The 26691-nt window shown below is 45.6% G+C and overlaps 1 protein-coding gene across 1 annotated transcript in view; it reads right to left on the reverse strand.

Annotated features, from left to right (window-relative positions):
* Positions 1 to 26691, reverse strand: part of LOC147124145 (A disintegrin and metalloproteinase with thrombospondin motifs 3-like) — a 463277-nt gene that overhangs the window by 139154 nt on the left and 297432 nt on the right. The window contains exons 6-9 of the mRNA XM_085982801.1: positions 18478 to 18621; positions 7793 to 7925; positions 2975 to 3088; positions 199 to 344 (exon numbers count right to left, since the gene is read on the reverse strand). Coding sequence (XP_085838927.1) covers positions 199 to 344; positions 2975 to 3088; positions 7793 to 7925; positions 18478 to 18621 — 537 coding nt within the window. The remainder of the gene's footprint in view (positions 1 to 198; positions 345 to 2974; positions 3089 to 7792; positions 7926 to 18477; positions 18622 to 26691) is intronic.

Consider the following 26691-nt stretch of genomic DNA (forward strand, 5'->3'; position numbering starts at 1 on the left):
AACCGGGCGGCCGATTCGCATTCAGTCTAGTTTTGTGCTACTGGTGTTAACCAATTTCACCCGCCTATCACAATGTGACAGCATTTCTCAGCAGTTACTTTATTGTGTAATGGGAAAAGCATGTACTAGAATAACATCGCTTGATTCATCATTAGAAATGATTTAACAAAAACATCCATCACTATAGAAGCCACTTACGCTGGGTTATTGCACTGCCGAGTTTGAAATCGGACACCAGATCCACAGGTGCGAGAACAGGACCCAAGTTTGCTCCACGATCCCCAGTTACCATCCTGCCTTAATTGCTCTGAAGTCTTCCACAAACAGTGACCTTGGTAGCACCACTGAGAATTCAAATTCAATATTTTTAGTATTGGAATTTGCTTGTCCTATTGAAAGTCTAATCATGAATATTGGCAGGTAATTATTACAATACATATTGTTACACTGACAGTACATTATTGCATTATGCATTATTATATGCTTGATGCATTGTTATATTGGCAGTGTATTAATAAACTGTTGGTGTATTGTTAAATTGTGCATTATTACACTGTTAGTGCACTATTACATTGATGGCACATTACTACACTACTACTAACAGTGCATTACCACATTGTGCATTATTACACTCAGTGCACTCTTGCATACTCAGTGCATTATTACACTGACAATGGCGGGGGGGGTGGTTTCGGGCAGGGGTGGGTCAAGCCTCAAACACACCCGACATCATCAGTTTGACACTGGGTCTATTTTAACTCCCAGGCCTCATTTGCATCCTGCCAGCCAGTTGCCCATCTGAGACCGGCAAAAAGAGACAGCTAGTCGATTTTGGGCTAGTCAAAATTGTGGGGGTTGGAAGCTGCCCCCTGTTTGCGGGGCAGGAAGAGTAAACTTTTACCTCCACCTTTTCCACTGTCCAGGGCCCCAAACACTCCTTCCAGGTGAAACAGCGTTTTACTTCTTGCAATTTAATATACTGTATTCACTGCTCATGATGCGGTCTCCTCTACATTGGGGAGACCAAACGCAGATTGGGTGACCGCTTTGCGGAACACCTCCATTTAGTCTGCAAGCATGACTCCGAGCTTCCAGTCGTTTGTCACTTTAAGGGGGAGAAATACGCTATCGCCCCATTTGGGGCGCAAAGTTTAATAAAGGCTAATTATCGCCTCCAACTGCAAACTTAGCTTCTATCGCCCCTGGAGGTGATTGGAGCGCTAAATCAGGCCCTACACACCTCTCTTAAGGCACGAACGCCGAGGAGCGAGGTGTTAACTCAGAGCGCTGGCGAAGCTCAGGTGATGTCAGTTAGCAATGGAACATAGACACACTGGTGCCGGCCAGTTCTTAAAGGGGAGGGTCGATCTTGCTCTCCAGCCACACCCTGCTCATTGCAGCCTTGAATCTTGGCCTGGACAGACCACAACTTCAAATCTGCTACAAAGAACAATGGAGAGGCCCAGGGAACGAGCTCAGCACTTCAGCGACTGGGCCTTGGTGGCTCTGGTTGGGGCAGTGGAGCGCCAAAGATCAATACTCTACCCACAGAGTGGCAGGAGGCCATTGCCACACGACTATAGAAGAGTGTGGAGGGAGGTGGCTCAGCACGTCTCCTCCAGGAGCATGGTGCCCAGGGCCCACACACAATGTTGGAAGAAGTTCAACGACCTCACTCGGGTCGTCAGGGTGAGTGGCTGCTTTTCAATACCTCTCCATCCCTCCATCTCAACCTCACTCTGTGGCCAGAGGGTGTAAAAACCCCAAATGCCCAACACTCATCCAAGACCTATGGCCATCTCATAAAACACACACACACACATTCCACACCTTGCATACATTAAGGGCAATTCAACTATGGAAGGCACATCAGGGAAGCACATGGCTGCATATATTAAGGGCTATTCAACTATGGGAGGCACATCAGGCAAGCACATGGCTGCACATTTACTCAGACGCCGTCCTTTTTCTTGCAGGCCAAGCTATCTCATAATAGGTGGCAGCAGCAACGGACGGGTGGAGGGCGGCCTCAGCTGCAGACCCTCAGCAATTTGGAGGCGCGCGTCCACAGGATCGTTGCCAGCCAGGCGATCGGTCCCGTCGCCCCTGGAGAGGTCGACCCCCTTGGGGTCAGCAACGGTAAGTTCATCAGCTTTCTCTCCTCTCTCATTCCACTTGTCCCTCACAACACCAGCCTTTTACACTTTCAATCCAACTTACTAAATCTCTCCAGTCCTTGCTCCCTCACTGTCCCCCTGTCCTGTCGCTAAAGCCACTCTTGTACCTCCCTGCTTTCAGATAGTGAACCACCAGCTGACCAGCCTGGCCCTCAACCAACCAGTGGGGGTGTTCTTTCCTCCCCTCCCCCCTTTCCCGGCCCCTGCATTTGCTTAAAAATCTGTTACATCTCTTAACTTTTTCCAGTTCTGACGAAGGTTCATCGACCTGAAACGTTAACTCTGTTTCTCTCTCCACAGATGTTGCCTGACCGGCTGAGTATTTCCAGCATTTTCTGTTTTTATTTCAAACATCCTAATATCACCTTCAAGTCACATTACAGACCTCACAATACCTGAAATTTCCACCCCTCACCTTCCTCTCTCACTAATCTGTGGGAAGTCCGGCGAGAACGAACAGAAAAACCACTGGAACTGCGCACGAGCAACTACTTTATGGCCTTGGCAGCAGTCGCGTCCTTTCATAATATAGAGTAGGATTGCTTAAACCCTTCTAGAGGACCTTCAGCAGATTTTGAGCGAGGACACCCGATTTGGTGGGGCTGAGTTTCATCTCAGAAGTCCACCAGATTGCACTGATCACTGGTCCAGTTGGAGATATACTGCAGTTTCCTGACTACCTTGACTCTGTTGTCCATTTAATCCAGGACCAGGCCTGCAATATGTCAGTGGAACTCTTATAATATATATCATTAATTTTGTCCAAAACAAGTAACAGTGTCCCATGGACAACTCACCTTTCCAGGACCACACTCTGTTCCGTCCAAGGGAGGCCCTTTCTTTGTCTTGCAGAAGAATGGGTTGTCAGGATGGCTGCACCATAACTGCTTACATGGATCGAAGGTGCGAAACTGTAACCACAGGCAAATGAAATTGGCTTTTTCTTACTAGAAGGTTTTCAACAATTAGCTGATTGCTGCTTTTTAGAGTTTTAACGTTCTAAACCAAAATATATTTGGTTTCCACATTTTGAAAAAGAATGGTAAATACATGGGGTCGTTTTATAAGTCCCCAGTCCCAGTGCGGAGATTCACGGGGCAGGAGTGTAGGTTGCAGATAGGACTCAAACAACACGGTGAATTAAGAGCTCCCATCTAGTGAGGCTCTACGCGGGAGTAGAGTGGAGATAGGGGTCTAATACTGTTGGGCTGATTTTGTGATACCTGCTCCTACCTAGCTAGGCTCCACACTGGGAATGTAGTGGAGGTATGGGTATAACACTGTAGGACTTGTGCTCCTTCTAGCAAGGCTCCACGCTGGGAGCTCAGCTTTGCAAAAATTTCCTCTTATATCTTTGCCTCTTGTTTCTCTTGCCAAATAAAAATATGCACCTAACAACAAGGATATGTTTTTACTACAAAATGCAAAACACAATTTCTGGGTCTTTGCTGCAAGTGATGCTTAGTGCTCTGAAGCAGCAGTGACATTATATACACTCAACGCTAAAATATGACATCCATGTACAACATATAATAGTTAATTCATGCTTCCAATGTGGAACCAAGCATGAAGGGACCGTGGATCAGAGCATAAGCGCCACAGTGTTGTATCTAATCCTGAACCATGCTCCCTCCGAGCGCCACCCCCTGCTGCGAGTCCAGGATCCGTGAATTGTCACAAAAATAAAGCACACAGCTAACACAGATAATCTGTACCATATCATGGCATGGATTGAAAATTGGTTAACGGACAGGAAACAGAGAGTCGGAATAAATGGGTCTTTTTCGGGGTGGCAGGCGGTGACTAGTGGGGTACTGCAGGGATCAGTGCTTGGGCCCCAGCTATTCACAATATAGATCAATGATTTGGGTGAGGGAACCAAATGTAATATTTCCAAGTTTGCCGACGACACAAAACTAAGTGGGATTGTGAGTTGTGAGGAGGATGCAAAGAGATTTCAAGGCGATTTAGACAAGTTGAGTGAGTGGGCAAATACATTGCAGATGCAGTATAACATGGATAAATGTGAAGTTATCCACTTTGGTAGGAAAAACAGAAAGGTAGAGTATTATTTAAATGGTGATAGATTGGGAAATGTTGATGTACAGAGGGACCTGGGTGTCCTTGTACACCAGTCACTGAAAGCAAACATGCAGATGCAGCAAGCAGTTCGGAAGGCAAATGGTATGTTGGCCTTCATTGTAAGAGGATTTGAGTACAGGAGTAAGGATGTCTTACTACAGTTATACAGGGCCTTGGTGAGACCACACCTGGAGTACTGTGTGCAGTTTTGGTCTCCTTACCTAAGAAAGGATATACTTGCCATAGAGGGAGTGCAGCGAAGGTTCACCAGACTGATTCCTGGGATGGCAGGACTGTGGTATGAGGAGAGATTGGATCGACTAGGCCTGTATTCACTAAAGTTTAGAAGAATGAGAGGGGATCTCATTGAAATGTATAAAATTCTGACAGGGCTAGACAGACTGGATGCAGGGAGGATGTTTCCCCTGGCTGGGGGGTCTAGAATGATGGGTCACAGTCTCAGGATATGGGGTAGGACATTTAGGACTGAGATGAGGAGAAATTTCTGCACTCAGAGGGTGGTGAACCTGTGGAATTCTCTACCACAGAAGGCTGTGGAGGCCAAGTCACTGAATATATTTAAGAAGGAGATAGATAGATTTCTAGACACTAAAGGCATCAAGGGGTATGGGGAGAGAGCGGGTATATGGTATTGAGATAGAGGATCAGCCATGATCATATTGAATGGCGGAGCAGGCTCAAAGGGCCGAATGGCCTACTCCTGCTCCTATTTTTCTATGTTTCTATATCTCTTGATATACCACAGTGTGCCAGGCTGCCATGCTCATACAGAAACTACCTAAAGCACCCTCATTACTAGATGCCATTTGCAGGACATACTGCATATAAGCAATATTTGGTTCACTTTACAAATCAGTGTGCCAGTATTTCGGGCCCTGATGACTTTATGTTGAGATTATACAGGTGATCTGGCACAGACCAATGCTCGCATAAGAAATCAAAGGCCCACAGTGCCTGATTCTCTGCTCAACAACTTAAATAGATCAATCCCTATATTGCATTCTGCACTTGAAATAGTGATTTTAAACTTGATAAAGTTTTACACATGGCAAAAAGAAATTTGGGGAAAAAAGAAACATTTATTAAATGGAGATAATTTATGTACAAAGTCCCAAGTTAGGAATGAGCAGACCCCTCCATCGTGGTAGACAGGGCCCTCAACTGTGTCCGTCCCATTTCCTGTGCTTCCATCCTAATCCCATTCTCCTCCCTCACAGAACCATGATAGAGTCTCACTTGCCAACACCTTCTACCCCTCCAGCACCCACATTCGACGAATCATCCTCTGCCATTTTCGGCACCTCCAATGCGATCTCACCACCAAAAACAAATTACCCTCCTCTTTCAGAATTCCGAAGGGACCGTTCTATCCATGACACCCTGGTCCACTTTTCCATCACCCCTAACAGCTGTTCTCCTTCCCCCCGGCACCTTCCCATGTAAGTGCAGGAGACGGAACACTTGTCCTTTCATCTCCTCGCACACCACCATCAAGGGTTTCAAACACTCCTTCCGGGTGAGACAGCGATTTACACCAACCTGTTGTACTGTATTCACTGCTCATGATGCAGTTTTCTCTACACTGGGGAAACCGAATGCAGATTAGGGGATCATTTTGCTGAATACCTCCATTTCGTCTGCAAGTGCAACCCTGAACTTCCAGCTGCTTGCCATTTTAATTCTCCATCACACTCGCACTCTGATCTCTCTGTCCTTGTTTTCCTACACTGTTCCAACGAAGCTCACCACAAGCTCAAGGAACAGCACCTTATCTTTGTACTAGCTGATTTACAAACATCTGACGTGAATAACTTCAGACCTTAACCACAGTTCCCATTCACTCTCAGACAGTAGGTGCTGTTAATGCAGGATGGGTGCACCAGCGCTTCCAGGAATGGGGGAGGTTGTGGGCTGGGGATCCCCCATTGGTACACAGCCGGTGGGGCGGTCTGCACCTCTGGTGTCCATCTGCCTTTTTCTTTGATCACGCTCTTGGGCCACTGGAGCCTTCTCCACTCTGCCAGATTTCCCATGCTTTCCTTCCCCTCTACTATTCTGCTGTAACCATTCACACATTCTCTGGGTCTCGGATACAACTTTTATTTCTCTAACTTCTCTCATTAATGCCTCCTTTTGCCTTGCATCGTTATCACTTCTGTCATTTATTCATCTCCTGTCCTCCACCTAATCACAGACCTCTCTTTTTTTCCTCCCTGTTCCCTTTTCCCTGTAAATTCCTTGTAAGTTGTTCATCTGTAACATTTACCGGTTCTGATGAAGGGTCATTGACCTGAAGCGTTAACCCTACCTTCCTCTCTCCGCAGATGCTGCCTGAGCTGCTGAGTGTCTCCAGTATTCTCTGTCCTTATTAGAAATGAACATACTTCTGTTCTGAACTCAAATTTAAAGAGACCTTTTGTTTCACGAGGCCCCATCTGCTCTCTCAGGTGGACGTAAAAGATCCCATGGCACTATTTTGAAGAAGAGCAGGGGAGTTATCCCCACTGTCCTGGCCAATATTTATCCCTCAATCATCATCACTAAAACAGATTATCTGGTCATTATCACATTGCTGTTTGTAGGAGCTTGCTGTGCGCAAATTGGCTGCCGTGTTTCCTACATTACAAAAGTAATTAATTTGGGACGGCCAGAGGTCGTGAAAGGCGCTATATAAATGCAATTCTTTCATTTTTTACGTTATACAGTAAAGGGTAACCTCAGTGAGGCCTTACGCACAGCACAATGTCTCACTACATGCGAGCAGGGGTCAGACACAGGGTTGTCCTCCCATTCACCAAGCCCCCGGGAGAGCTCCCTCTCTGAATTTACCCTTTACCGTACAATGTCTATTTCGTGAAACAAAACAAATCAGAGTTGTTCAGTTAGTTGCACTGGGTGTGCAGTCTTGCACAATTTGCCCTTAAATGTTGGCTCGAAGCACCAGATTCAACATGTAAGGGAAACATTCAAGTGTTTTGCCAGGCTTTGAGTGCTCGGCCTCTTTATTTCTGTTGCTTTGCCAGTATTTATCCCCTCGTCTCCTGTCAGCACGGACTCTTGCCAGAACAGGACTTCACAGACACCGACAACCCTGCAGCACCTCGACGAAATAGCCATTCTTCATCTGGGAGCTGAGGCAGTGAGTGGTGGCAAGGGCAGGGTCATGGGAGGCACCAGAATCGAGTCTGATCCTGTCCTCGCCCAACATTCAGACCAGGGCACTGCCAGTCAATCAGGGATGGCCATCCACAGCTGACGTTTTTCCCCGGGGGTACTGGGGCCAATTGTGGTGCCCAAACTGCTAACCTAGTTACGGTCAGATGACTCGACACAAGACAGTGAATCAGACTTGAAGCTTAATCTCGCATCACGTCGGCCACGCGAGAGCTTCATTCGCTTTGTAAAGGGATGTGTCGACCTATGATGTTTATTGCTAACCACCCATCTGACATATCAGATTTATCTTTAACCCCTCATTTACAGTCATTACGTGTTTTTTTGGCAAAACGTACAGCTGTGCACATCTTGTAGCCCACACCAAAATCAAAGCGGCATTGTTCGTCCATTGAATAGTTTATCCCTGGCAGTTCTGGAAGTTTGGGCCAATCGTGTTCAAATGGGTCATCCAGGAGGCAGTCGTAGGAGCTGTAGGAAGAAAAGAAAATGAGACTGAATCTACGATCTGTTCACTAGAATCGCCATCCCAAGTGTTCAAACTTCCTTGCTTATTCCGATAAAACTCCTGAGGATGTTATAACAATTGAATGATTCCACAATCTGCCATTTCCAGCTGCGATCACACCTCACCTGCGGTTTCCCAAGTCAGAATCCCCCGTGAGTGCTGCACCCTGCTGGAAGCGCCGGATCGTGGAATCCTTTCCTTGTAGTATACCTTGGGTCTGAGCAGGCCTGAACTTCCCAGCTGCATGGACTCAGCTGATAATTCTTGACAATCTCTTGGTTTCTTTCACTGAGGAGAGCACTGCATACATGGGGGCTATCTCAAAGCGTCAAGCAGCGGTGGAAACTGCCTGTCTCAAGAACAAGCGCCTTTCACCACTGCTCGAAACTATAGGTTTACTGCTGCTGTGTTTGTATCGTTGGATGTCTCAGGTGCACAGCTGATGACAGGGACAAAAATAAAATTGCACGTATGATCTGTTTAATATTGAAAGCTCTGGTTATGCGTCAGTGCCATACAGAGATTAGGAACATAGGAATTGCTAGATGAAAAAAGACTAAGGTCTTCTACCGCCTTCTAGTAGCCATCCTAGTAGTCGCATGTTACAATGATAATGGAGTTGTTGACTATTCATAGCAATCAATCTCTATCAATTAGTCTACCACTGACCCAGACATGAGGCAAGAAAAACTCCAGTGGTGAAGAGCTTTGGGAACCGTAGGTCCAAAGTCACCATTTTCCTCCCAAACATGCTACACTTACCACACATTGGCCTAGAAATTCAGTAAGGCGCTGCCAGCTTTGCGGCCAGTTACCGCCCAAAGAGGGCTTCTGCGCCAATAGAGGAGGTTGCGCTGATATTGAGCTCGGCGGTAATGGCGGCGGTAGCCGGTAGCGCTGCGCCGGCACCGATGATGTCATCGGTGTGCGCAGTGCCCCGTTTCCGCCCCGATGCCGGCCCGACGCCCATATTCAGTTGCCACCGCCTCCTCCGTGGTGGCCGCTACTAACATCCGGAGACCAGGGCCTTACTGCAGCCTTAGTGGGGCGCATAAAGGTGGAGGTGCGGCCGGCCGCTTTTTCGGCGGCCGCATGCCCGCACCTCCTTCCCCGGCCTCCTTCACCACCCCCCCGGCGGCATTGCCGGCTGCTTTCCGCGAGCCCGGCACTTCTCCGTGGTGCCGGGCTCATTTGCCGGCACAATCCAGCGGCGATCTCCCCGTTGCAGGCACCTCCACCTTAAGAGAAGGAGGAGGCCTGCAGTACCGCAGCCTGCCGCACCGCATCGGGTGTCGCAGCGGCACCTAGAGCGCTGAAATTCAGTTTCAGCGCCCCAAGCGGGGGTGGGCACACCCTGGAATAGCGCCCGGTTCCGACTTGGGGCGCAAAAACTGAATATCTGACGGTCGCAACTGGCTCCGCGCCCAGCGCTAACTTTTGGTTGCTAGCCAGCTGGCGGGGCCATAGTGAATTTCTAGGCCATTATGTCTCAAATGACTCATATGCTGCATCCCAAAATGTTATTTCCTGAAAGAAATCTATCTAATTTGCATTTGAATGAATCAATATTAACTGCTTCCACCATCTCCCTATAAAACCTGGTCCATAGATTGACCAGTCACTGAAATATTATTACCGCCACTAAGTTTGAACTTGGACTTTCCAAACTTGCCAGGCAAGCAAAGCCAGCAAATAAATTAATTTGAGGGATTAAATAACTATGTGCTAGATCATATATCGCATCCTGTAAATACTGTCTGATAGCTGCCACTCTGTAGCTCAATCTCATAACCAATACATGCCATATACATAATGACATTGCACAAAGTAATAAAAAATTAACATTTTACACTGTCCAGGCCGGACTCACCAGTTAAATGCAGAGCTATGGGGAAAGAGCAGGGGAATGGGACTATCAAAGAGTCGCACAGGCACGATGGGTGAAATGGCCTCCTTCTGTGCTGTATGATTCTAAATCTGTTCATTAAATCTATAATGAGACAGGTGAAACAATTAAAGGGGTATTTACGTGATCTCATGATCCCTCTTTTTCAAGCACAGGTACTTGGGAACAGGAGTAGGCCATTTAGCCACTCAAACGGGTTCTGCCACTCAATTACATCATGGCTGATCTGTATCTTAACTCCATCTACCTGCCTTGGTTCCATATCCCTTAATACCCTTGCCTAACAAAAATCTTATCAATCTCAGTTTTGAAATTTCCAATTGACCTAGCCTCAACAGCTTTTTGGCGGAGTGAGTTCTAGATTTCCACTACCCTTTGTATGAAGGGGTGCTCCTGACTTCACCCCTGAATGGCCTAGCCCTAATTTTAAGATTATGCCCCCTTGTTCTGGACACCCCCATCAGAGGAAATAGTTTGGGCTCGAATTTCCAAGCCCTGTGGAGGCGGGTTTGGAGGCGGGAGTGGTGGAAAAATTGCAGAATCGGGGGGCAGGAACCCATCCCGCTCCCAACCCGCCTCCGTGCCAATGTCCCAGGAGGCGGGTATCCGACCTGTGCTGGAAGCTGCCTCCCCGAGGCGGGAAGGGGATTAGTGCCAATTAACTGCCTGTTAACAGGTAGTTAACAGGCAGTTTTTTGCCTAATCCCTATTTTTAGCCCTGAAGTGTGGGCTTCCCGACGGCTCCGAACCATGCCAAGTTAGCGAGGCGGACCGTCAGTCTGAAGGGGTTGGAGGGGTCGAGATGTCCGTTGTGCAGGTGAGTGATGGATGCATGTGTGCAGAGGTAAGTGTGTGAGGTAAGTGTAAAGTGTTTTAATAAGTTTTACTTACCTTTACTTTCTCCTGCAGGCTTTCTTCCTTCAGTTCTCGGGAGTCCCTCAGTTCAGCGGCACAGAAAGCAGAATGGCCGCTGAACTGTCAAAAGCTGCAGCCTCTGCTTTCTGGTCTGGAGAGATCTCTAACTGAGTCTGAGTAGAAGGACTCAAGTTAGAAGACAGATTGTCAGTGTTTGACAGCTTCACAGAGCTGTCAAATGCTGATTTTTCATCTGTCAAACGCTCTTGACAGATGAACTGTCAATCACTGACGTCACCAGTAACCAGGTGTCCCTTAATTGGCCTGCTGAGCCCGCTGGGTGGGCTTAACAAGGTCAATCAAGGGAAAATAGCGTGGGTTGGCCACAAGTCGATGGAGGCAGGACTACAACCCAAAAAGTGGGAGTCCCACCTCCATCACGTCCCCATTGACAAAATCCAGCCCTATATCTCTATCTACCCAATCAACTTCTTTAATTATCTTAAACACCTCAATTAGATCACTGCTTAATTGTCTATATTCAAGGGAATTACAAGCCTAGTCTATGCAACTTGTCCTCATAATTTAACACTTTTTCCCCTGGTACCATTCTGGTGACTCTGCGCTGCACCCCCTCCAAGGCCAATATATCCTTCCTGAGGTGCGGTGCCCAGTACTTCAGGTGTGGTTTACCCGGAGCTTTATATATCTGTAGCATAACTTACACCCCTTTGTAATCCAGGCCCTTCGATATAAAGACTAACATTCCATTAGCCTTTTTGATTATTTTTTGTACCTGTCCCCTAGCTTTGAGTGATTTCTGTACTTGGACCCTAAATCTCTCTGCTCCTCCACAGTTCCTAGCTTCTCACCATTTAGAAAATTCTCTGATCTATCTTTCTTAGGTCAAAAGTGGACAACCTCACACTTCCTCACAGTGAACTCCATCTGCCACAGTTTTACCCACTCGCTTAATCGATCAATGTCCCTTTGCAACGTTCTGATCCCATCTACATTATTTATTGTTGCCAGCCAACTTCAATATACAGCTCTCTATTCCTTCATCTAAGTCATTGATAAATATGGTGAAAAGGCGAAGCCCCAGTACAAATCCAATGGAGGACAATGCTAATCGAATCCTGCCAATTGGAGCACACACCCATTATCCCGACTCTGTCTCCTACATCCTAACCAATTCTCTATCCATGTCAATAGGTTGTCTCCAATTCCTTGAGCTTTCATTTTTGCCAAAAGTCTCTTATGTGGAACCTTATCAAATGCCTTCTGGAAGTCCATATAAATAACATCCATATGCTCCCTTATCTACCATGTTAGTGACCTCCTCAAAAAATTCCACTAGGTTAGTTCAACATGTCTTACCCTTTATAATTCCTTGCTGGCTCTCTCTGAGTTCTTATTTTTCTAACTGCTCAGTCACTGCGTCACTATTGACAGATTCTAGTAACTTCCCCACAACAGACGTTAGACTAATAGGTTTATGTTAGGGTCCAGAATCCTAGCAATTACCTAATTCCCTTTTAAAATAACGCTTTGTTGTAGGTAATTCCACATTCTAACAACCTTCTTCATAAAGACATTGGGGTTGAGCATCCACAACCCTTCCAGAGGACTCCTGCCATAACATCCGTGAGACTGTGCTGTTAGAGCCACAACTTAGGCCGGGACCTGGATATGCTAGGTGACCCCGTAACCAGAGAACCATCGAAGTTTGCACCACAGAAGGAGGCCATTTGGCCCATTGTGTTTGTGCTGGCTCTTTGTTAGAGCAATCCAAAACTAATTTCTCCAAAACATTTCTCCTAACCTCTCTCATCATTCTCTTTGTGACAATTTTAATTTCTTCACTGACTCACCAACCAGAGGAAATAGCCTTTCCCTACTCACTCTATCAAACGCTTCCTCATTTTAAGAATTCCCATTAAATCTACTCTTAGCCTTCACTGCTCCAGTGAAAATGATACCAATATTTCAAGTCTCTCCTCCTGAACCAGAGGGGGACCAATATCCTTGCGGGGAGGTTTGCCAGCACTGCTGGGGGGGGTTTAAACTAACTTGGCAGGGGGATGGGATACAGAGTGGAACTATAGTAGGGGGTGATTTACAGCCAAATACGGAGGAAAAAACAAGTCAGCTGGGAAGGCAGAGCAAATATGTGAAGGCAAAAGGGAATATGGCAAGGCTGGAAGGCATTTATTTTAATGCAAGGAGTCTTGCAAATAAGGTGGATGAACTGAAGTTGTTGTTGAACACATGGGAGTACGATATTGTTGCTATCACGGAGACATGGTTGAGGGAGGGTCAGGACTGGCAGCTCAATATTCCGGGGTAAAGAATCTTCAGGCGAGACAGAGGGGGGTGTAAAAGGGGAGGGGGTGTTGCAATATTAATTAAGGAATCAATTACTGCTGTAAGGAGGGATGATATATTAGCGGGTTCCTCTAATGAGGCCATATGGGTAGAACTTAAAAACAAAAAGGGGACAAGCACTTTGCTGGGAGTGTACTATAGGCCCCCAAACAGTCAGGGGGACATAGAGGAACAGATATGTAGGCAAATCTCAGAGAAGTGCGAAAATAATAGGGTAATAATAGTGGGGGATTTCAACTTCCCCAATATTAATTGGGATAGTCAGAGTGTGAAAGGCTTAGAGGGTGCAGAATTCTTAAAGTGCATCCAGGAGAGCTTTTTGAGCCAACATGTAGAAAGTCCTACAAGAGAGGGGGCGATACTGGACCTAATTCTAGGGAATGTAGCCGGGCAAGTGGTGGAAGTGTCAGTAGGAGAGCATTTTGGCGACAGTGACCATAATTCGGTGAGATTTAAGGTGGTCATGGAAAAAGACAAAGACGGCCCGGAAATAAGGGTTCTAAATTGGGGGAAGGCCGATTTTAATATGATAAGGCAGGATCTGGCCAAAGTGGACTGGGAGCAGCTACTTATAGGAAAATCCACATCAAAGCAGTGGGAGACTTTCAGAAGGGAAATAGAGAGAGTACAACGCCAACATGTTCCTGTAAAGGTCAAGGGTGGGACCAACAAGCAAAGGGAACCTTGGATGACAAGGGATATACAAAAATGCATTAGGAAAAAAAGGGGGGCTTTTGGCAGTTACAAAAGACTAAAGACGGAGGAAGCCCTAGAGGAGTATAAAAAGTGCAGGGGCATACTTAAAAAAGAAATTAGGAGGGTGAGGAGGGGCCATGAAATAACACTGGCGAGCAAAATAAAGGAAAATCCTAAGATGTTTTATAAGTATATTAAGGGCAAGAGGATAACCAGGGAAAGGGTAGGGCCCATTAGGGACCAAAGTGGCAATCTGTGTGTAGAGCCAGATGATGTAGGCGGGGTTTTAAATGAATTTTTTGCATCTGTGCTCACTATGGAGAAAGACGATGCAGACATAGAAATCGGGCAAGGGGATTGTGACATACTTGAACATATTAGCATCGAGAGGGAGGAGGTACTAGCGGTTTTAGCAGGCCAAAAAGTGGATAAATCCCCAGGCCCGGACGAGATGTATCCCAGGCTGTTGTGTGAGGCAAAGGAGGAGATTGCAGGGGCTCTGACACAAATTTTCAGAACCTCTCTGGCCACAGGGGATGTACCAGAGGACTGGAGAACAGCTAACGTAGTACCATTATTCAAGAAGGGTAGCAGGGATAAACCAAGGAATTACAGGCCAGTGAGCCTAACATCTGTGGTAGGGAAATTATTGGAAAAAATTCTGAGGGACAAAATTAGTCTCCACTTGGAGAGGCAAGGATTAATCGGGGATAGTCAGCATGGCTTTGTCAAGGGTAAATCATGTCTGACCAATCTGATTGAATTTTTCGAGGGGGTGACTAGGTGTGTGGATGAGGGAAATGCTGTGGATGTGGTTTACATGGATTTCAGTAAAGCTTTTGACAAAGTCCCGCATAGCAGACTGGTCAAGAAGGTAAGAGCCCATGGGATCCAGAGTGCCTTGGCGCGTTGGATCCTAAACTGGCTGAGTGGCAGGAGGCAGAGGGTGATGGTCGAAGGTTGCTTTTGTGACTGGAAGCCTGTGTCCAGTGGGGTACCTCAGGGATCGGTGCTGGGTCCCTTGCTGTTTGTGATCTACATAAATGATTTGGATGAGAATGTAAAAGGTATGATCAGTAAGTTCGCAGATGACATGAAAATTGGTGGGGTGGTAAATTGCGAGGAGGAAAGCCTCAGGCTACAGGACGATATAAACGGGTTGGTCAGATGGGCGGAAAAGTGGCAAATGGAATTTAACCCGGAAAAGTGCGAGGTGATGCATTTTGGATGGACAAATAAGGCAAGGGAATACACAATGAGTGGTAGGACCCTAGGAAGTACAGAGGGTCAGAGGGACCTTGGTGTACATGTACATAGATCCCTGAAGGCAGCGGAACAGGTAGATAAGGTGGTTAAAAAGGCATATGGGATACTTGCCTTCATTAGCCGAGGCATAGAATATAAGAGCAGGGAGGTTATGATGGAGCTGTACAAAATGCTGGTGAGGCCACAGCTGGAGTACTGTGTGCAGTTCTGGTCGCCTCACTATAGGAAGGATGTGATTGCTTTGGAGAGGGTGCAGAGAAGAGTCACCAGGATGTTACCTGGGATGGAGCGCCTCAGCTATGAAGAAAGACTAAACAGGCTGGGGTTGTTTTCCTTGGAGCAAAGAAGGCTGAGGAGGGACCTGATTGAGGTGTACAAAATGATGAGGGGCATAGATAGGGTAAAGAGGAACTTTTCCCCTTAGTAGGGGGGTCAATAACAAGGGGGCATAGATTCAAGGTAAGGGGCAGGAGGTTTAGAGGGGATTTGGGGAGGAACTTTTTCACCCAGAGGGTGGTTGGAATCTGGAACTCACTGCCTGAAAGGGTGGTAGAGGCAGGAACCCTCATAACATTCAAGAAGCATTTGGATGAGCACTTGAAATGCCATTGCATACAAGGCTATGGACCAAATGCTGGAAAATGGGATTAGACTGGACAGGGATTGATGGACGGCGCAGACACGATGGGCCGAAGGGCCTCTTTCTGTGCTGTATAACTCTATGACTCTATGACTCTATTACTATAATTTATCATCCCTGACATCATCCTCGTGAATCTACACTGTATGCTCTCTATGTCCTTTCTATAATGGGGCAACCAAAAGCACACACAGTACTCTAACTATGGCCTAACCAATGTTTCAGCGCTGGGTCCTAAGCACACCAGGTAAACGTGCAAGCAGGCTGACCGTGGTGATGTCAGCACCTCTTAAAGGGACACACACATCATTCAGGTAAGTTTGGATTTGAGCTTTTGGACTGGTTTTTATTGATTATATTGAAGTAGTGGCTTGCTGCAATAGATGTTAGATGTTTTTTAAGTGTGTAGGGAGTGCTGCTGGATGCTTGTAAGGCCTCAGATGGTAAAGGAAGGCCGTTGAGAAGATAGAAAATGCTGCAAGTACTCAACAGGTCAGGCAACATCCGTGGTGAGTGAAACAGAGTTCACGTCTCTGGTCGAGATGCTGCCTGAGCTGCTGAGTATTTCCAGAATTTTATTCAAGCATTTCAGAGTTACAGCATCCGCTCGCAGAGGAAAGAGGAAGACACAGAAGAGGAAGAAGCAGAAGAGGAGGAAGCAGATGGAAGGATGCATCCCAGACAGCCCCTTTGTGGCCGGGATATATGGGGTGGCATCATCTGACTGCGGTCCCAATGGCCACAACCCCAATTCCCATTTCAACATTAGTCCCGCACCATACCTTCCCTCTGTTACTGACCATCACAGCATCCTCTTGGCCACGATACTGAAATTAAAGCCACCACAAAGAAAACTTTCCAATCCAACTTTATACATCTATCCATCCAACATGACATCAAGAAGTCAACTCATCACTCTTATGCATTCCCTTAGTGACTGTTTTGTGTGTGCCTTTGCCTATCCTACTGATGTCACGCAGTGCTACCCCAGTGGCTGCAGCATGGCTGGTGGAAGGCTGCTGACTTCTAGTGGGGGACACTGCAAATGGCCTTGCTGGTTGACCTTGAGGAGCTGGTGGTTGGGAGGGAGTGTCAAATCAATCTTCTTCTTCTTCTTCTTTACTCTCCTCTCCCTCTTCTTGGTCACCCATTGGCTGGGCAGGCTGCATTTCTTGGGTGAGTGAAATGAGGAAGGCACAAGGGTGGCGTTGTGGTGAGGGGAGGGCGGGAAAGCAAGAGGTGCATGCGAGAAGGAGGATAACATATGAGGATACCAGCCTCTTGTAGTCTTTCAGTCCTGCCACTGGCCAAGGGCTCAGCCATGCCCCTTCCAAGAATGGCCAGCACCATCTCCTCCAAGGGGGGTGAGGTGGGGCTAGGAATGGGAGGTGTGCCTTGTGATTGGTAAGATTGTTGGTAGGTGAGTGATTGGTGGGGGTGGAAGTCGTGCATTGAGCAGTGTGGGAGGCTAGTGATGCAGATGGTAGGTGACGGCTTTTAAAGATGCATCACTGACCTTGACCACTGGAGCCAGGTGATGTGGGTATAATCGTTCAACCATTGGTGGCCGTGCCTTCTGCTGCCTAGGCCCTAAGCTCTAGAATTACCTGCTTAAACCGCTCTACCTCTCTTTCCCCTTTTAAGACGCTCCTTAAAACCTACCTCCTGCCTGAATTTCTCCTTATGTGGCTCGGTGTCAAATTTTTTGTCTTATAGTACTCCTGTGAAGCACCTTGGGACGTTTTACTATGCTAAAGGCGCTATATAAATACAAGCTGTTGTTGTTGTGACACTGCTGGCAGTGACGGCCTCAGTAATGTAGTCCACATCGTTCTTTCTGGAGGGCCTCCTGGCCTTTGTGGGTAGAGGTCCCCTGCACAAAGCTGGAGTGCTGCGTACGAGACCTTGGGTGCCCCTTCCCTGGCTTGCTGAGCTATTTGTGTTAGTGCTGAAGCACTTTTCCCATTTTCTTAGGTGTGGAAGACAATTCAGTTTTAAGAGCTGAAGACTGCCATTTGGGAATTATTTTTAATGCTTATGTTTATTTTGAAAGGCAGCAAGGGTTGAAAGCTGCATTTTTACACTGCATTGTAATTTTTATTATTTCTGAATGTTTTGCCCCTTTAATTCACAGCCCCTTTAATTGCCCACAATACCTTGCGAACTCCACAACCTCGCTCCCACAGGCTGTAAGAAGCAGCAACGGCGACTGTTGATGGGAACTTCGGGTCGGAGGCCTCCATTATCCAGGAGGGCGTTGTATGGTAAGTTAGCGCAGCGCTCCACATCGCCAATCTCAAGAGCCAATTTTTCAACGTTAGCGCTGCGGCCATTTTCGGCAGCCGTTAACTCGAGTGACACCGGCAAGTCTGTTGGCGCACACAAAGTTTTCCCCCACAGAACCTTAAGGCAGGACTTCACTGATCTCATTCTTAATTAGGTCTGCTTTCCTGCAAATCAGTGGCCAAACAGAGGCAGTGCCGAGTTGGACATGGATGATAATGCTGCTGCCTCTCAGCTTACAGCAACACCTTCTCAAGACATGAGTTCCACTTGCCTTGTTTGCATTTGTTTGGGACATTGTAGAAGGACTTATCCAAAATTATTTTAACAATACTTCTTCAAGAATGGCCATAGCAGCCAACGACCCCCAAACACCATACGATCCCTCCCGTCTTGCTGTAGTATCTTCCTAGAAGAATTAATTTTTAATAAATTCAAGCAATATAAGGTCAATGATTCTTCGGCCTGTTGATGTACTCACTGAAGATATCGCTTGAGCTCTTGCCCGCTGCACCGAGACCAATGAAATCGATGAAATGCAGCCTGGACCAAGGGCGCCATAACGCTCCCCATGCTGGTTTCATCTCCGCACCGGTTTCCTTGACCATCGTGTTCCATTCCTAGGCTACAAGAGTTTCGTTAAAACGTCATTAGAAAAGGGAACAGGTTATATTATTTAAAAGGAAATCTGATCACATTGCTTTATCTGCAATAGGTTAAGATGGATCGGAATACCCACATTCCCGTTTGAGCACTGAGCACTGTTGATTTCCTGGCTCAGTTGGTAACACTCTTGCCTCTGAGTCAGACAGCTGAGGTTCGAGCCTCCATCCAGGACTCGGGGGCATTGTCTCGGCTGACACTTCAGTAGGAGTGCTGCATGGTCGAAGGTGACACGTTAAATCTCGATTCAGTCTGCTAGTTCAGGGAGATGTAGAGATTCCATGGCACTCTTCGGAGAGCAGGGTTTTCATGGCAAACATTCCACCATCAACCAATAGCACCAAAAATACACTCCTTTGTGGCATGTGGGATCTTGCTGTGTGCAAGCTGCTACCCACAGAACAACAGTGACTACAATACAAATGTAAATTGTTGGCTGTGAAGTGCTTTGGAAAATTCTGTGGATGTGATAAAGCGCTATATAAATGCACATTCCGTCTTACCGTTACGGACAGTCGCTTCCAGACAATAATATTCAAGTTTTCTGCAAAATTCTGGTAAAATGACTTGTATTGTAGGAATTGTGCTAAATATTGCAATGTCTCCAAACACTCAGTGAGTCACTGAAAGTTTGCTAAAGCAGAATGTTCAATTCAGGGCAAGAACATATAAATCACTGACTTCACACCACATGGGAAAATGTTTAACTTAAAATGGTAATTTTGTTGCTACTGATTCAGAAATGTAACCTCAATTTTTTTCAGCGTTGGATCAGGAGAAATCCCCTGCTCTTCTTTTCCATCCACCTGAAAGGGTGGACGGGACCTCAGTTTAACGTCTCATCTGAAAGACAGCCTCTCTGCCAGTGCAGCACTCCCTCAGTACTGCAGTGAGGTGTCAGCCTAGAATAGGTGCTCGGGTCTCTGGGGCTTGAACCTACGGCCTTCTGACCTAGAGGCAAGAGTACAACCACTGACCAAAGGCTGACTCCTTTACAAATTAAACAAACCTATTGCAAAAATAACACAAGAAACAAATCACTCAATTACAGCACAAAGATTTATGACACAACAATTTTAAGAAATAAAGAACATAAAAAACAAGACTGCAGTGAAACCAAAAAATCCATGGTTAGCCGTCAGCGGGACCACCTGCTTGGCCATACCTAGCACTGGCTGCCCTCATGACAAGACTACAAACTTTCGTAGGGGAGTCAAAATGGAGCAATAGCTAAACAAAAAAGGTCCAGCATAAACACCAAGCAAGAGAACCTATAGCATTGCACAGAGGAAAAAGTGGCATCCCGAAGCAGATCAAGAAATAAAGGACATTGTAGGATAGCGAATGTCACTCACATACTCAAGAAAGGACTCAAATGTGAACCTGGGAATTAGACCATTTCATCCAAGAAGAAAGACTTCAAATTCAAAGAATTTCTTTCTCTACAGAGCGGTGGATGTGTGGAATAGACTCCCAGTTCTCTTACTTGAGCTGGTCAACACCTGTAAATTGTTGGATAAATACCTTGAGGTGATGGGGCCAATCCCAGAATAGTGGCAGCCCGGATCACTGGGAGAATGACATGGGTGGCAGCTGAAGTGAAGGGCACTGACTTAGCCGGATTTTGCGAGTTCGGCCATCATAGTCATTTTAATAGGCTGTGTGTGCAGGGTCAAGGATCGCAGGGCATGCATTGAATGGCTGGGGTGGGAAATCCAGCAAGGCAGAAGCTCTTGAAAAGGGTGCTGCTTGTAATTAAAGGGAGCACATTTGGTCACCAAAAATCCTTCTAGGAGCTAAGAACAAGTGAAATCTAGCAGAAATTAGGGGGAACGTCCCTGTTTGTTGATAACTCCTTGGAGATCCTGCTGCAGGAGGTGCAGCAAAGAACGGTGCAGGTATTTAGTACTGAAGGACACTCTTCTAGAGGTCCAAAATGCTTGGATGGAGGGCACAGATCAAACCAACGCAAATGTATAAGACTTGGGAGCAAATGAGGACGGAGTTTGCAGGCATCAGAGGAATGGTTGGATTTGGAAGAATGTGGGGTCAATTTTCTGGGACTCTGCTCCCGACATGCAGTCTCAGCCAACAGGAGTGCAAATCAGACAATCAGGCCCCTAACCAAATCTGTCACCAGAAACTACATATAATTGCATAGAATATATGGCACAGAAACAGGCCATTCAGCCCAACCAGTCCATGCCAGCATATATGCTCCATTCGAGCAGCCTCCCATCCTTCCTCATCTAACTATCAGCATAACCCTCTATTCCCTTCTCCCTCATATGCTTATCTAGCTTCCCCTTAAATGCATCCATACTATTTGCCTCAACCACTCCCTGTGGTAGCGAGTTCCACATTCTCACCATTCTCTGGATCAAAAAGTTTCTTCTGAATTCCCTATTTGATTTCTTGGTGACTATCTTATATTGATGGCCTCTAGTTTCACTCTTCCCCACAAGTGGAAACACATTCTCTCTGTCTGCTCCATCAAAATCTTTCATGATTTTAAAGACCTCTACTAAATCACCCCTCAGCCTTCTCTTTTCAAGAGAAAAGAGACCGAGCCTGTGTCATAAATCTCATCATCGAGAAACTACCTATGAAATAACACTGGACGGCCAGCTGGTGGCGCCGTCCAAGGAGTATAAATACTCGGGCGTTGGCCCCAGCTTGCCAGGGACATTTTGTAAAGACAAGGGAGCCAGTGAATACAACTAGACCTCCATGTTCTGAAACAAGTTGATTAAAGCCTTGCTTTATGCTCAAATCAAGTGTGTAGTGAGTTTTATTACGTCAGCCTGTTCATCCTTTCCTGGTGGGTACACCCTCGCATTTCTGGTATCATCCTTGTAAATCTTTTTTGCAAACTCTCCAGTGCCCCATATCTTTTTTATAAAATGGCAACCAGAACTGTACCAGAAGTGTCGTCTAACCAAAGTTCGATACAAATTTAACATAACTGCTCTACTTTTCAATTCTAACCCTCTAGAAATAAACACTAGTACTTATTTTTTTTTATGGCCTTATTAACCTGCATCGCTACTTTCAGTGATTAGTGTATTTGTACTCCCAGATCCCTTTGCTTCTCTACCCCAGTTAGATTCTTATTTTCCAAATAATATGTGATCTCCTTATTTTTATATATATTAATGATCTAGATGAGGGAACTAGATGTAATATCTCCAAGTTTGCAGATGACACAAAGCTGGGTGGGCGTGTGTGCTGTGAAGAGGATGCAGAGAAACTCCAGTATGATTTTGACAGGTTGGGTGATTGGGCAGATGCAGTATAATGTGGATAAATGCGAGGTTATCCACTTTGGTGGCAAAGGGGAAGTGCAACGAGACCTGGGTGTTCTTGTGCACCAGTCGCTGAAGGTAAGCATGCAGGTGCAGCAGGCGGTTAAGAAGGCAAATGGTATGTTGGCCTTCATAGTGAGAGGATTCGAGTACAGGAGCAAGGATGCCTTGCTGCAGTTGTACAGGGCCTTGGTGAGACCACACCTTGAGTATTGTGTGCAGTTTTGGTCACCTTATCTGAGGAAGGATGTTCTTGCCATGGAGAGAGTGCAGCAAAGATTCACCAGACTGATACCTGGGATGGCAGGAATGACGTATGAGGAGAGATTGGGTCGATTAGGCTTATATTTGCTAGAGTTTAGAAGAATGAGAGGGGATCTCATTGAAACTTATAAAATTCTAACAGGACTAGACAGACTAGATGCAGGAAGGATGTTCCCAATGGCCGGGGAGTCCAGAACCAGGGGTCACAGTCTAAGGATAAGGGGTAAGCCATTTAGGACTGAGATGAGGAGGAATTTCTTCACCCAGAGAGTGGTGAACCTGTGGAATTCTCTACCACAGAAGACAGTTGAGGCCAATTCATTAAATATATTCAAGAAGGAGTTAGATATAGTTCTTAAGGCTAAAGGGATTAAGGGATATCAGGAGAAAGCAGGGACAGGGTACTGAATTTGGATGATCAGCCATGATCTCATTAAATGGCAGAACAGGCTCGAGGGGCTGAATGGCCGACTCCTGCTCCTATCTTATATGTTTCTATGTTTCTTACCAAAATGTAAGACTTACCTCAGACTTTTCTGTGTTGAAATTCATTTGCCAATTATATGCCCATTCTGCAAGTTTATTAATGTCTTCTTGTAATTTGTTGCAGTCCTCCTCAGTATTGACTATCCCTGCCACCCCCCCCCCCCACCCAGCCCCCAATTTGGTGTCATCCGCATATTCAGAAATTGTGTTTTTGATTCCAAAGTCTAAATCATTAACATAAACTTTGAACACCAATGGTCCCAGCACTGATCCTTGTGGGACCCCACTTTCCACCTTCTGTCACTCTGAATAGTTACCCTTTCCCCCTACTCTCTGCTCTTTATCTTGCAGCCAGCTAGACCTTATTATGTGGCATCTTATCGAAGGCCTTTTGGAGATCGAGATAAATTACATCTACTACATTAACCTTGTCTAATCTCTTTGTTACTTCTTCAAAGAATTCAATGAGGTTGACCAAGCAAGACTTTTCCTTTTGAAATCCATGTTGACTATTAATTATATTTCTAAACATTGCTAGATGTTTTTCTATTTTCTCCTTTAGTAGGGATTCCATTATTTTTCCTACCACCGATGTTAAGCTGACTAGTCTATAGTTCCATGGACATGTTCTATCGCCCTTCTTAATTATAGGTATAACGTTAGCTATCCACCAGTCCTTTTTCTAATGAATTATTAAAGATGTGTAATAGTACCTCTGCTATCTCTTCTCTAGATTCTTTTAAAATGCGTGGATACAATCCGTCCAGCCCAGGGGTTTTATCCTCTTTCAGTTTGATTAGTTTATTTAATATTTCTCTTTTTATTTTAAATGTGTTATATAATTTCTAATCTCATCTTCCGATGTCATGTCCACCTGATCTGTCTCCCTGGTAAATACTGAAGCAAAGTAATTATTTATTATTTCTGTCATTGTCTGGCCAATATTTATCTCTCAAACAACACAATAAAAAAACAGATTATCTGGTCATTGTCACATTGCTGTTTATTGGGAGCTTGCCATGCGCAAATCGGCTGCTGCTTTTCCCACATTACAACAGTGATTACACTTCAAAAGTACTTAATTGGCTGTAAAGTGCTTTGAGATGTCTGGTGGTCATGAAAGGCACTATATAAATGCAAGTCTTTCTTTCTTCTATCGCTGCCTGTGATTTTATTCTGTCCATCCCTTCGTGGCCCTGTTCTCATTGCAACTTTCCTTTTTTTATTTATGTGCCTGAAGAATATTTTACTATTTTGTTTTATGTTCCTTGAAAATTTAATTTCATAGTTCCTCTTTGCCTTCCTAATTTTTTTTGATCTCTCTCCTAATCTCTTTGTATTCTCCCTTGTCATGCTCTCCCCTGCCTGCATTATAATGGACACACACACAGTGTATGCTGGGTACAGGGTACAGGGTGGCTGCCTCTCTGCTCTTCAAAATGCTAACATTTGTATGTTTTGCCCTGTGCTCCCCGGACAAAGCTGCGCATAACCATTGGGAGAGAACCTAGACTGGAAGGAGACATCACCAAATTGTTATTTGAAAATGGCCATATTAATGTCACAATGTAGCAACTGGGTAGACATGATACTTAAGATACCGTAGATGAGAATGAATTGCATGGTGTTTATTGCGTCACTGTACGTTGATAAATTGGGTAGAGATAAAGAACTTGTATTTATATAGCACCTTTCATGACCTCAGAACATCCCAAAGCACTTTACAGCCAATTAAGTACTTCTGAAGTGTGGTCACCGTTGTCATATAAGAAATGCAGCAGCCAATATGCACACAGCAAGCTCCGACAATCATCAATGAAATAAATGACCAGATCATCTGTTTTCAGGTGTTGGTTGAAGGATAAATGTTGGCCAGGACACCAGGAGAACTCCCCTGCTTTTCTTTGAATAGTGCCATGGGATCTTTTACGTCCAACTGAGAGGGCAGATGGGGGCCCCGGTTTAACATCTCACCTGAAAGGCGGCACCTCCGGCAGGGCAGCAGTCCCTCAGTACCGCACTGGAGCGTCAGTCTTTTTCCCCATTAAAAAGTCGATGTAGGATAGACCCCCCAGAAATAAAGAGTTCTCAGATTTAAAAAAAAAATCCTTTGGAACAGGATTGCAGATTTTATAGGACAAGGGCAGACACAGATGATCAAAAACTACATGGAACATGCACTTCTGTGGCCGAGGGTGATTTAATTCAGGGCAGACTTCCAAGTGTGGGTTATAAGGGTGAATAAATATCCGAGAGTTCTACTTGATTAAATCCAATTAAACTGAATGTAATAAATTTATCCTTGCAGAAAAAGCTGACAGAGATTTATCTTAACTTCTTTTAATTAACCGAGACCCCTTTTGCCTCCTCAGGTGGCATGTAAAAGATCCAATGACACTGTTCAAAGAAGAGCAGGAGTTCTCCTGGTGCCCTGGCCAACATTTCTCCCTCGATAAACACCGCCAAAAACAGATTATTTGGCCATTCTTTCATGTGCTGTTTGTAGGACCTTGCTGTGTGCAAACTGGCTGTCATGTTTTTATGAAAAACAACAGTGACTACACTTCAAATGTAATCATAGAATGATGCAGCACAGAAGGAGGCCAATTTGGCCCATCATGCCTGTGCCAGCTCTTTGAAAGAGCTATCCAATTAGTCCCACTCCCCTGCTGTTTCTCCATAGCCCTGCAATCTATTGGATGTAAAGTGCTTTGCGATGTGCTGAGAACATGATAAGATGCTTTATAAATGCAAGTTTAAGATTTTTGTTTTCTGAAGATGGTGACAAAGTTCTGTCTCCTGGATGTGCAATGGATTGTGACAAAGTTAAACAATCCCTCCTCGTCCTTCTTGACTTGTCTGCAGCCTTTGACTCCATCTTTCTCCAACACCTTTCCATCGTCGTCTAGCTGGGTGGGACTTCACTCGCCTGGTTCCATTCTTATCTATCTAATCATAGCCAGAGAATCACCTGCAATGGCTTCTCTTTCTGCTCTCGCATCGTTACCTCTGGTGTCCCCCAAGGATCTATCCTTGGCCCCTCCTATTTCTCATCTACATGTTGCCCCTTGGCGACATCATCCGAAAACACAGCATCAGTTTCCACATGTACACTGATGACACCCAGCTCTACCTCACCACTACTTCTCTCAACCCCTCTACGGCCTCCAAATTGTCAGGCTGCTTGTCCGACATCCAGTTCTGGATGAGCAGAAATTTTCTCCAATTAAATATTGGGAAGACCAATGTTGTGTCCGGGTGTTGATAGAGACACTGAAGACAGGAGTTGGTTTCACAGGTGTTTACTAAACAAAGTCTGGAGAGAAACTAACTGATACAACACAATATACAGGCTTATATAGCCCTAGTGGCCATTACCGGCATTACAGTACACATGGGGCTCTTAAAGGCACATACACTACAATTCCTCCCCTTTTAGCCAACCAGTACATAATATTTTAAGTAATTATTAATTATATGTTACAAGAAAAATAATCTACACATTGCTGCAGTTAATTAATTATAAGTCAGTCTCTCTGGAGGCTTCCTGACTCGGTCCGGATAACGCCTCGGTGGTGTGGTAGTTTCTGGTGGTGTAGTAGGTTCTTTTGGCAAGGCTGATTCGGCTTGAATGCCAGTGTCGGGTTCATCGGGTTCCAGTATCACCGGATCGGAGGTAGATATGGGTATCTCTACTTCATCGTTAGGCGTATAGAGTTGTGGTGTAGGTTGTCCCTTTTCGGATGACTCTATGATTTGGTCAGCATGGCGCCTTATTATGCTTTCTCCGATGTCCACGGTATACATCAGCGGTCCTAGTCGTGTGCAGATAGTTCCAGGCTGCCATTTCTCGGTACGATAGTCCCGGGCCAAAGCTTGTTGACCTATCTGGAAGGTTCTAGTTGGCCTTTCATTCATGCCTTGAAATTGCCAGTTCTCCACGTCCCTTCTGATGTTGGGCTTGATCAAATCCAGCC

The sequence above is a fragment of the Somniosus microcephalus genome, chromosome 1 (assembly GCF_052327205.1).
Source record: "Somniosus microcephalus isolate GS21.2 chromosome 1, FLI_Smic_1.0, whole genome shotgun sequence".
NCBI classification, from domain to species: Eukaryota; Metazoa; Chordata; class Chondrichthyes; order Squaliformes; family Somniosidae; genus Somniosus; species Somniosus microcephalus.